The sequence below is a fragment of the Ambystoma mexicanum genome, chromosome 1p (genome assembly GCF_040938575.1).
Source record: "Ambystoma mexicanum isolate Mex_15411 chromosome 1p, UKY_AmexF1_1, whole genome shotgun sequence".
Lineage (NCBI taxonomy): Eukaryota > Metazoa > Chordata > Amphibia > Caudata > Ambystomatidae > Ambystoma > Ambystoma mexicanum.
The window spans coordinates 302,502,372-302,514,427 of NC_090921.1; the positions used below are offsets into that span (position 1 = coordinate 302,502,372).

Below are 12,056 nucleotides of genomic sequence, written 5' to 3' on the forward strand. Positions count from 1 at the left end.
ACACTCTTGCCCCAGTCATGAGGATCCGTCTGAAACCTGCCTATAAGCGTAACAATTGGTACGACACCGGACTGAAACGGAAGTGCAGGGTAGTAGAACGGAAGTGGAAAACCTGTGGCTCATCCTCTGACAATTATGTCCGTTTAGTGATACCATCACCTCTGGTCAGAAACCTTATGATGAAAGAAGCAGAAGAACTATATCGTAGGGGCTTCGATATCTTTGAATATCTTCAGACTCACTCCCATCCAACAGTGACAGCACAAAACACTGGCAGATTACAGAAGGAAGATCCTTCAAATAAGGAGGAAGGAGATGAGGGTGAGGAGAGGGATAAGGAGGAGAAACAGGACTGGAGATGGCTCGCTATGACTTTGAGAGAGTCTATCGACAGCCTTAAAAAAACTAGGGAAGCCACTTTAGTCAAGGTAAATGGTATATTAAAATTGTTAACCTGGAACTCAAGAGGTTTGGTTTATCTCCTACATGATGTGAATTTAATGAGGGACCTGGCACAATATGATCTACTCTTTATCCAAGAAACTTTGTCAAAGGGAGGGTTTTACAGTATGTTCTCTGTGTACAGGGGGGAGGTAGAGGTCATCCAAAGGAGGCCTCCTAATTGCAGCAAAAAACCACTTGAATCCCAAAATGAAGGGAGAATTATGGGAGAATGGGCATTTGCTCATCATTTTTTGGCTGTGGGCTTCTCACTGTTGTACAATAATAGGGACTCACCTTTTCTGTTAGTTAACATATATTGGAATCCGGCTGAACTCTCTGACAGGCAATTATGGTTGGAATTATGTAATTTAGGGTCCTTACTCCAGAACTGGTTGTTAATTAACATAGGGGGCCAGAGGGTGATCGCAGGTGATCTCAATGCAGTCATCCATGGTGCTTCTTTCAACGGGGATGTTTTGATTAGTAAGTTGGGGGAAGAATCCCAAATTGTTGATAACTCAATGTACAGGGGGAGGATGTGGTCCCATTTCGCAGAGATGTGGGGCTTGGAAATTTTGGTAAATCTACTTCCAACCTGGAAAGCCAGAGGCTGTCATTCAATAATTGATTACATCATTTGCTCAGGGGACTTGTTCAGGGAAACTCGAGAGCATTGAGACCACCTTTAGCGATCATTGTATCTTGTCTTTGGAAATATGTATTAAGGTACTTATTGAGCCTAAAACTGTGTTTAATTATAATATATAAATGTCAAGCACACAGGGAACCGAATTTCATGGACGGGGGAAAAAAAAAGTAGACAATTCACAGCTTTTGAGAATTTTTCAGAACTACAGAGGAGAAAGACCTATATGGCGAGTAATTTTACAGAATACATCGGTAGCTCTGTGGTTAAACTGGGCAATACTAATATTAGGGATAACCTACCGAGGAAAGACAAATCCCATAACTTTGATTTGGAAATCGGAGAAAAAAAGCGGGGAATGAGGAAAGAGATCAGACTAATCAAGAAATCGGGACTTACTTTATCAAATATGGTGAATAGGATTAAAAAAAGTCAAACAAGGTTATCAAAATTGGTCCATTCAACATAGAATAAATAAAGCTCAGAGTAATGGGGGAAAAATGTTGACTTCATTAAGAGGCCCTAATTCAAGAAACTTCTGGCATTTAATTAATAATTGGGACAAACCCCAGAAAGTTACTTGTGAATTCCATTAATGAAGCAATGTGGCAGGGTCACTTTTCCAAAATGTACTCTCTTAATGAGGATGGGGCCGGGGTTCCATGGAAACATGAAACAAATTGGCTCTTGAACTTTACCACATGGGAAATAAAAAACTTAATTATAAAATCTAATAATTCTGGGACGCCGGGACCTAATATGTCCAATAAAATCCTTAAATCCGATCCTGAATTATGGGCAAAAATACTGTCCACTTTGTTTTCCAACATATTATCGACTAAATCCTTCCCACTGTCTTGGAGGGTATCTATTTTTATACCTGTATTCAAAAAGGGTTCTCGACTATGCCCCAAGAGCTACAGGCCAATTGCCATTGCCGACCCGGAATCCAAACTGTTTACCTCACTTGTTCTAAGAGACATCCAGAAATGGATTGATGATAAACAGATTTTGGATATGAGACATTCCGGTTTTAGGAGAAATATGGGGACGGAATGTGGGGGGCTGATCCTGTACTGTTTGAGAGCATAAGCAATGAAAAAGGCGGATACCTTTGTTTTTATTGCGTCAATGGACCTGAGTTCCGCATTCGATTTGGTGGATAGGAACATACTGTGGACAAGATTAAGAACATTAAATATGCCGGCAATCTTGTTAGACATAGTAAGGGCAATCTACTCTCAGACGGATGTGAAAGTTAGACTGGACTCAGCAGGCACCCTTTCAGATCAATTCACCATTCACAACGGATTGCGCCAAGGTTGCAGATTGGCTCCCACAATCTTCAACCTATATGTTAGTGGCGTAAACCAGGCCCTATTGAATAGGGGACTAGTACCACCTAGACTCTCGAATGCATGTATGTCCTTGTTCGCATATGCGGAAGATTTTCTCTTTATTGACACCACTAAGGTGGGACTTCAACGCATGCTTAGAGCCTTTGAGGGTTTTATTACCTCAATAGCACTAAAGGTTAATACGGACAAAAAAGTGATTGTGCGCCTATGGAGGAAGAACAAGAAATCAAATCTGTTATCATGGGTATCCGGGAACATCAGACTCAAAGCAAAATCGGAGTTCAAATACCTGGGTTTTTCAATAGCAGGTGCACAATCCAGACCTCTACTCGGGACACAATTGAAACTTAAGGTCGATATTGCTATGCAAAATTAGATGCAAAATTTGGGGAATTCTCAATGACCCCTCTTAGAGAATTTTACATGAAAAAAAGTAATTTCCCGTTTAATATATGGGGCTGAATTTCAACCCTTAACCTGTGAAGGAGTGTGGTCCTCGATAGAAAGCTACATTTGGAAATCTGTAATGTACTATCTACCGAAATGTATTCTGTATCATCTAATTTAAGTATGAAATGGGTCTAAACTCGCTGCAGGCGTTGGTGACATGGAAAAGAATGACGCTATGGAGGAAATGCAATTCTTTAGAGACCAACACCTTGTGCTATTATGCAGGTCGGGATACATGTAATACATTCATAGTGGAATTAAATGAAGACATTACAAAAAGTTTGATGCTAATGGGTATCTCAGTTATCTCTCTCAGGAACAGGGTGAAAGAAAGTGTGCTGGGTTTCGATTGGATCCATACAAAAAATGCGATGATGCAGTTTAGTACTCAATAAGTGTGTGCCTCAAATAAATGGCTACCAGGGATGGAAAGTTACCTAATCAAGTATCCAAACAAAACAATCAGAAATGATTTTGTGTTTTAGATTCAACGTATTGCCTACTAACCAAATATTCTCAATTAGATCCACTGTTCAACTAACATGGCCGTGGTGTAGGTTCTGTTGTATAGAAGGTATGGTGGAGGACCTGAAACACATACTTTTGGTTTGTTCGGCATTGAGGGAAAAAAGACACTTATATTTTGCTAAATATTTTCATAACACGGCGGAAGTAAACAGAGAATTTATTTGGTATAAAATGTTACACAACAGTAAAGGCAAATTGAATATCAGGGTTGCAACATTTCTGAGAAATATTTGTGCTCTGTTTTAAAAAAAAAAAAAAGAATTTCTCTTACTTGGGCTTGGTATTCTTATGTAATAGTTTTGAGGATAAATTTGGATTGTCATTAGGTGACTTTGTGATGCTATTGTATGAAAATCAACGGTATGAATGTGGTATAAGTTTTACTATGTAAGATACTTGAGAATAATTGGGTTTTTTGTTTTTTGATAATGCTAATCTGCTGTTGCTTTGTATCCTTGTAATGAAAATGAATTTTGTAAAGGTTTTTCAAAACCAAAACAAATAAAGGGGAAAAAAATAAAATAAATAACTTATCATTAGACCAAATATTTTAATTCAAAACCTAATTTCTGGCCCCTCGTAGCATCTTCTGGCCATTACCCACAAACCTTCCTCCGCACATGCTTTTTTCCAGTTTTAAGCTAAAATGGAGATCTACTCTAAAAGACCTAATTTCCTCCAAATGCCCAGAAGACGTTGGTAATCAAGGCATATTGATGGTCGCATTTGTCAAGTGAGAGAAGCTGCTCTAACACAGTAGCGAGTAGGGTTGTGGTTTTATAAAGCTGACTGGGGGTGCGGGTGCGGGGGGTGTTGTGGGTTAGGGAGTCGCAGGTGTTTGGGGGGAGGGGAGGTCAATGGATGTTCTAATGAGAATTTACCAGTCTCTGGGGCAGTGAAAATGTCAATCTTGTTCTGTTTATGCTGTATCTGACTGGGTGTTCTTGGAAGCCAGACTGGTGCACTGAGCTAGCGGCTGACATAAATTCTTGCTTTTTTCTTCTATAGTTTGAGCTGGACATTGAGCCCAAGGTGGTCCTGAAACCTTCACTGCTCGGGAGTAGAGAGTCTGTGACCCAGGTGGGTCAGAATGAAAGCCAAGAGCTCTCCTTTAGTGATGCCGCCACTAAAGGTACGCAGCCTCTGAGCGAAAGCGTCTCCGAGTTTGAGATGCTTGCACGAGCAGGTAACAGCAACTTGTCTTGGTTTCATCTGCCCTCCCTGCCATGCATTTAGTGGACTCTTTGTCGCTGGTGAAGGGTGCGTAATAATTGTAAACATAGGTCTTTATTTGCATTGTTAACTTCTATGTTTAATAATTGGTAGGGAAAAGATTGCATTTTTTTTTTATTTCTATAAAAAAGCTTTTAAAAATCGTGGCATTACCTGATTAACTGTTTCCCTTCCTAAAAAACACAAAAGGTACCTCCTTTATCACGTGCATTCCTGATATGGTGTGGTTGATTCCAAAGTCCCCTTCCTTTCCTCTCTAAATTACTGTGGACATTTTGGGAACAGCTATGTGCATTTTTTCTGTGGACACTGCACTTTTGGACAAGATTTGTAGTGCCTTTGCTTATCCCTAAGTCACTGGTTGGTTTTTGTTTCCTTTTGAGGCCAAATGTTGTATTGTGTGAGTAAGTGCTTTAGAAATACTGTACAGTTTTGCAGAAGCTTGACGAGAGGAGGCTGCACAGAAAAGCTGTGATCTGCTACTACCGTCTGCTGAAGTTGCACTCTACTGTAGTGCCTGTAAACTACAAATAACTCGGTGCTTTAGAAGTACTCTACAGTTTTGCAGTGAAGCAAGACTAGGATGGGATTCTACATAACCTGCTGTGGCACCCCAAATAGGTGAGTGACGCCTTAAGAGGCACTTGTATCACATAATGGTTTCCAAACATAATCGAAAGAAACTTCCTGTGATGACGGGTAAGCAGAAAAACAAAGGGGAAATGATCTGCCTTCTATAAAGTCATTACATAGGTCAAACAGTATGAAGAGAAGGGATACTGCTGAGACTGATGGCACACAGGTGCGTGGATAATGGGCTTTGACGACCCCAAAGTCAGAATCAAGGATTACTTTCTGCCAGGTGGGTTGGAGAAGACTCCCAAGCCAATATCAGAAGTGCGGCAAGATGAAGGTGAATGCTCCAAATTATCAGCAGTGAATTATAATTCTCTCCTGGACGTATGGGGAACGAAAATGGTAATGAAGTAACAAGAGGTACTATATGGGAGATTGGAGCAAATGCGAACACAGGTGCTACCTAGCAGGTTGCAGACAGGCTAGCTCCTTCCACAGTCATGTATGTGGAAAGCTCATGTGACTTTAATGAGGGCCTGAGACCGGAGAGTACCACTTTACCTGCCACTTCCATGGGAACTATACAATTTGCCATCAAGATTCCTCTGAAACTTTGTAACAATTAATGAAGAACTAAGCACACATGTTATGCTAGAATGTATTGGGGGGGGTGAGGACAAGCTGGTATACTGGATGATTGCAGGTATTGCAGAAAGAAAACGCGTATACATTAGGAGCAGGGTGGGCATTTGGAGGAACTGATGAATACAGATACGTCAGATTGCCAAATTGAACTGCTGGTAGAACAGCTTAGTAGTACCATTATAGATGTGGATGAAGCTGAAGAAATGTATACCCCCGCAGGGAAAGGAGGCGCATTAAAAAGTTGGAATAATCAAAATTCTAAATTGGGTAAAAAGAAACGACTGGCATAACCAATGAAGAGCCCCTAAAGGAAATCTGTAACAAGTCAAGGGAAGCACGGAAAAAAGCAAATCTATGTAGGAAAAGTCTAAAAGAGGGGGGTGATGCAAGCACCCATGATAAACGAAAATTCTGTGAAGACTGCACTCTCTGGTATTGGAAACGAGTAAATTAACATGGAATACTCCCAGACGGCACAAAGTGACAGAGTACAATGATGAGCAAAAATGACACTAACCTGGGTACAGAAAGTCAGAGTACATGCAGGGTACCAAGATAGAGCCTATGCCAGATACTGCTCAGCTGGAAAAAGGGACATTAAGACATGCTGCTTGTAGGTCATTTACCTTTGGCAAACATGACAACTGGCCAAATAGGTTGTACATACTGTCTCTGCTCTGTATGACCCCACCTCTGAGAGTCCTGTTATCTAGTATTGACTGTGGACAAAGATGAACATGCAGTAATAGCCACTTCAATGGTACATTGTTATACTAGGGAAACATTTGAGTAAGTCGTGTCTTGTATACAAAACATTTTAAAAATTGGAAATGACTTGCACGTTACTGACACTAGCGCTGGTACACAAATAGGAAGACTGGTTGAAAACTAAAAATGGCTGCTACAAACGAAGGGAAACCTGTTGAAAATGGGGTCTACGTTGCCTCGGTGGCAGGGGGAAGCCACGATGATTAGTGGTGCTGGCTTTCAGGGTTTCTGCAGTAAATTCCCCAAAGGGACCGTGATTATTGAATGCCTTTTATATGGAACACTCGGGGATACAGGCATTTTGTCAGCAACAAAGATGGCCACAACATAATTGCCAAAACTGACATTCCTCATTCGCGAATGCTGGATGACAACAGCCTTTTAGTTTTTAGTTAGAAGGCCCTCTCTGTAGACCGGTTGGGTGGGAGGTGGCTACTCATACGGGTACACTATGATATACCAGCGGTTATGATGGAATAAGTCATTTATAACGGGTGAGGTTAAAACAGCAGTGAATGCCCCAAATGTTTTGGCAGTTAAACTCCATAACTGGAGGAGAGGTAACAAAGTTATTGCTGTTCAGTGTTTGACCCACTGGGAAGTGAGGGTATGAATAGTATGCATAAAGTGATTGAAGGGATTAAAAAAAAAAACATAGATAATCACTTTATCCCTTAGACAGTAAGACCTATGCGAATGGCATGGGGATAGGTTGATTCTGGTTAGTTAGACACAGGGTATGGGAGGGGATTGTGGGGAGAGGGAGGGGAGAGGAAGGGAACTGAGGGTTAGACATTGTCTTGGTTCCTTCATTCTTCTGGTATCTCTTCCGTGTTCAGTAGATATGTCCTGAGGGGGCCCCCATATATCCTTGGGTCTGGAGTGAGTTTGTATGTCTCTTACATAGGTCTCTTCGCATTCTTGTGGGCATCAGGTCTCGGAGCCAGCCTTTGTGTGTGGGAGGAGTTTTGGATTTCCATTTCCTGAGAATGTTCTGCTTGGCCACTGCTCCTCCCACTGCAAATAGTCTACAGGTCTTGACGGATGCCTTCCCAATATCCCCCAGTAGGTATTTCAGTGGCGTGGCCGGGATATTTGTGTTCAGTATATCGTTTGTTTCTGCTACTTCCCAGAATTTCCTGATTGGTGGGCACTCCCAGTACATATGTATCGCATTTGCAGTCGTTGTGCCGCACTTGGGACATGCAATTTGCTTAGTGGGATCAAACGTGGAGACTTGGCTAGGGGTGATATGTAAGTGGTTTAACATTTTTAACTGGATAAGTCTGAAGTTGGCGCATAACAAGATAGATTTAGTGTATCTGCATTAGTTTGTCCAGTGTTGATCGTCGATCTCGATGTTCAGATCGCTTTCCCATTTGGTTTTCATCTCATTCTTGGATGGGGTGTTGCTTTGTATTGGTCTGTATAGCGTAGATACGCTGCCTGTGAAACCCACCTGTGTCAGGATGTCAAATAGGAATTTGTGCACAGGTTGTACTTTCGGGAAGCACAGCCATTTCTTCTTGCATGCTGCCTTTAGACGCTGGTGATGTAATGTTGTGCCTAGTCCGGCTCCCGCCCTGTTCTGGATCTCTACAGCTGTGAGAAATCGATCCTCTGGGATGAGGTCCCAGATCCTGGCTTGGTTTTCCGGATCCCATTTCATTTGTATCGTTCGGTCCATGGTGGGTTCATGGTCAGGGTAGTGCCAGAGGGGTAGGTGTGGCCAATATGGAATGTCACATCCCACTCTCTTGAGGATCTGAGTCCATGCCCGCACTGTAGATGACAACGGGTCCACTAGAATCTTTTCCTCTGCTACCTTGGCGAATATCATACTCTTAAGGTTCAAGGGTGATGCCGCAAACACTTTCGCATTAATGTGCGAATTGTTCTGCAGTATTGTTCCAGTATCTGGCGAAGTACGCCTGTGCAGAGTAGTAGTATAATAAAAAGTCTGGGGCCGCCAGCCCACCCGTATCATAGCTTTGGCATAGTTTAGGCCAGCTGATTCTGGCTGTGCGTCCTCACCAGACAAATCGGGAATACATCTTCTGTAGTGTCGCAGAATTTCCCACCTGGCCAAATCGGGATGCCGCTAAATATGTATAGTAGCTTAGGTACCACCAGCATTTTCAATATGGATATACGTCCGTATAGGGATAGTGGCAATTTGTGATTGAAGGGATGTTGATGAAATGGTCCCTTAGTAATAACGGTATTGTACTGATTGAGGTGATTCCGATGCATGTTTGGACGACAAAACAGCAATGGAAACTGAGATTGTGAAGCCCAGGAATACCCAGACGCGCACACACAGGCTCTAATACGAAGGGCAATCTTTGGTGTCAGATTGAATATTGCAGCCTACAAAGGTCTCCCTTGGCGCTTCCTAATACTTTTTATTTACTTTTTACAGACACAGGTTATAACTATAGGGGGTCGTGGTTGTCAAGCACAAGTTCTTCCCAAAGTGTGTTGCGGCCACACACGCTAATAGTCAAAATTCAAGTTCATGGAAGGAGACTCAAATGCGCCAACATGAATAATCGGTAACTCTTGAAATGCTTGTTTGCGAGTCAATGGATGAAATTATACATTAAAGCTAGTTATGGTTGAAAAATAAGATCCAATTTTGTTTGCAAAAATAATGGTTCTGAATGTTATATTACACCTTGTTGAATCATGTTGTTTTCCAGTTTTCAAATACCCTCTAGTTGAGTATTCTACTCAAATTAACAAATACTTCAGGTGTTCCTTCACACCTTATAAGTTAATCAGTTTCCAAATACTATTTAGTTAAGTACTCCAATCAGATTAACACATCTCTCAACCCGTGTTTCCCCATTGCATGTGGCAATGCTTCATCAGGTGAGAAAAGGAAGTTCCTAATTTGTTTTGCAAAAGGAGGTTTTTCTTGTTAATTTCAATTGGTTAGTTTAAATGGTACTGAAGGTCCAATTGTTACAGTGGAGATCCTGTGTTAGGTTTTATGTAAAGTTGATTCATGATGAAACTTTAGAGTGCTGGTATATGATTTGCCATAAGCATGAAAAATCATATACCAGCACTAAAATGTTTCATCATGAATCAACTCTACGTAAAACCCAACAGTCTCTACATAACAATTGGACCTTCAGTATCATTTAAACTAACCAATTGCAATTAACAAGAAAATCCTCCTTTTGCAAAAAACGAATTCGGAACTTCACTTGAAAGTCTCTTGCCTTCGAGAACTTGAGGTCTTTAAAATAATAACACAAAGGTTCCTTCAACAAAATGAGTTTCTTGGTTTAACTTAGGTTGAGGATTCTCCCCCTCTTCCAGGGCACTGACCCATCCCCAATCTTAGCCTCCCTCGGTTGGGTTCACTATGGCTTTTCTTCTTCACAAATCTTAATGTCTCTTTAAACCGTTCCAGCGGACATCCCTCAGCTGGGTTCTCTCTTGTCAACCCCCTTGTTTTTGGGTCTTTAGACTTTGCCCCTCTTGGGATTCACTTCGCTTGTTTCCTCCCCCTGCGGGTTTTCACTTCCCTTTCTTTCACTCAGTTTGTAGACCAGTCTTTCAATTGTACGGGAATTTGCTTGACCCTCAGTATGACCACTTTGACCTATTTCGGTGGCTCTTCTCCTGGCCTTTTGATATCTAGTTCTTCTCAGATGGATGCTCCCTCTCCAGCACTTGGGTTTATACTGCTGGTGCAAATAAACCAGGTGACCACGTTATTGGACCCAGATTTGGTATAGTGGAGACTAAGGACAAGCCTGCTTTGTAAATCCCTACAAGATTTAGAGATCAATAGACCTGTCTTGACATGAACTAGAGTCTATATACAAACGCTATTTGCAGAAATGTGTAATTAATGTGGAATGGATACATGGAGAACATTTCTGGCACCATTGTATTGCTAAACATTGCCCTATATAACATTTGGCAACAAGTTGAACCAATGCCGGCCTTTAAATGACTCGATTTAAGAAAGGAATGCGACTATTATGAGGGCTATTATAATTGCCTCTAAAGTTTGACTGAAACATCTGTTGTTCTTGTGATCCGGAGGTGCTTGCATTGTTCTTCCAGTAAACTGTGACACATAAATGGGTAGCTGCTCCCAACATTTTGAGTAATTGATAGATGGGCATTGTTAGGCAGATTTGCATGCAGTACCCTCTGGGACCACCACATACAATTAGGACTACGGGTGTAAGCAAAACCAACCTTTAGTGTAAGTTTGTACTACACAAGAGGGAATGTGAGCAGTACAAGGATGTTACACAGCTGTGCTGCTTCGGAAATTCTTTCTGCGTCCTGCGTCGATACGCCCTCTTCGAGGACCTCTTCCGACGGCCGACGTCACCGGATGTTATAAGTAGGACTCACGACGCCCGTAGCCTCAGTTCCGTTTTTCACGTGTTCGCTTCGGAGATTTCGGCGCGCCGCCACTATTTGGAGTTTCTGTTCTTTCGGTTCTTCGAACCTGTTTGTTTTGTGAAGTTTATCGGGATGTCTTCCTCTTCTTCCACCCGCGTCCGGGCTTCAAGAAATGTGGGAGCTGCGGGTCCAAGATGTTGGTGACGGACTTGCATGACGCCTGCCTCAGGGAGGCCCACGACACGGATGATTGTGTCGACTGCCAGTCGCTTACGTCCAAGGCCTTGTGGGAGTGTAAGAAGAAGCTGTCGGTCGGTAAGCTGCCCAAGCCCCGGAAGTCGAGGTCCACTGGGCTTTCGACGGACGATTCGAGGGGTGACACTCTGCATCGTCATCTTAAGTCTAGGAGGGAGGGGGTCTCGGTCCAGGAGTGGGTCCCGCCACTCCTCTGCCTCTTCGAGGCACTCATGGAAGTGCAATCATCGGTCGCCTTCCCCGTCCGAGGACTCCGCCGGTCGGTGGGTTGCTTATCCCACCAAGCATGCGACTCCAGAGGAATGGGCTTCCTTCGGTAAGAAAATGTTGGCGATTCTTGAATCGCAGGACACCGGTCCGTCCGCGCCTCCGAGTGGGGTCGGGTGTGACGGTACTAGAGACACCGCTCGTACGCCTTCGGGCTCGGGTGGTCGGCACGATTCGCGGGAAAGGTCCTGCTCGGACAAGGGGAAATGTTCTAGTCATGCCCGTTCCAGGTCCCGGTCCTTGACGCGCTCGAGACCGTGTGCACCTGTGCAGTCTTCGAAGAAGACATCGATCCCTGTGGCGCCGAGGTCGTCTAGGGACTCTCTCGAGGCTCTGCCTCGTAGGAAGTCGTCAGCGCCCAGGCTGTCGAAGGACACGCTCGCTGCTCCACCCTTGAAGCCTGTGTCAAAACCATCGATGCTGTCGCCGCCGCGCCTGGCAGCTACGCCCTCCGAGGCTGTTTTGTCAGAAGTACCCTGTGGCACGGTGGAACCCCCTAGAAAGGCTCT

At 43.2% G+C, this 12,056-nt stretch overlaps 1 protein-coding gene across 4 annotated transcripts in view; it reads left to right on the plus strand.

The window, feature by feature from the left end:
• TMEM259 (transmembrane protein 259) overlaps window positions 1-12,056 on the plus strand; it is a 648,432-nt gene that overhangs the window by 164,371 nt on the left and 472,005 nt on the right. For 2 of the 4 annotated variants that reach the window (XM_069647475.1, XM_069647467.1), the window contains exon 3: window positions 4,435-4,612. In XM_069647475.1, coding sequence (XP_069503576.1) covers window positions 4,435-4,612 — 178 coding nt within the window. The remainder of the gene's footprint in view (window positions 1-4,434; window positions 4,613-12,056) is intronic. The other 2 variants (XM_069647484.1, XM_069647492.1) reach the window with 1 other exon arrangement.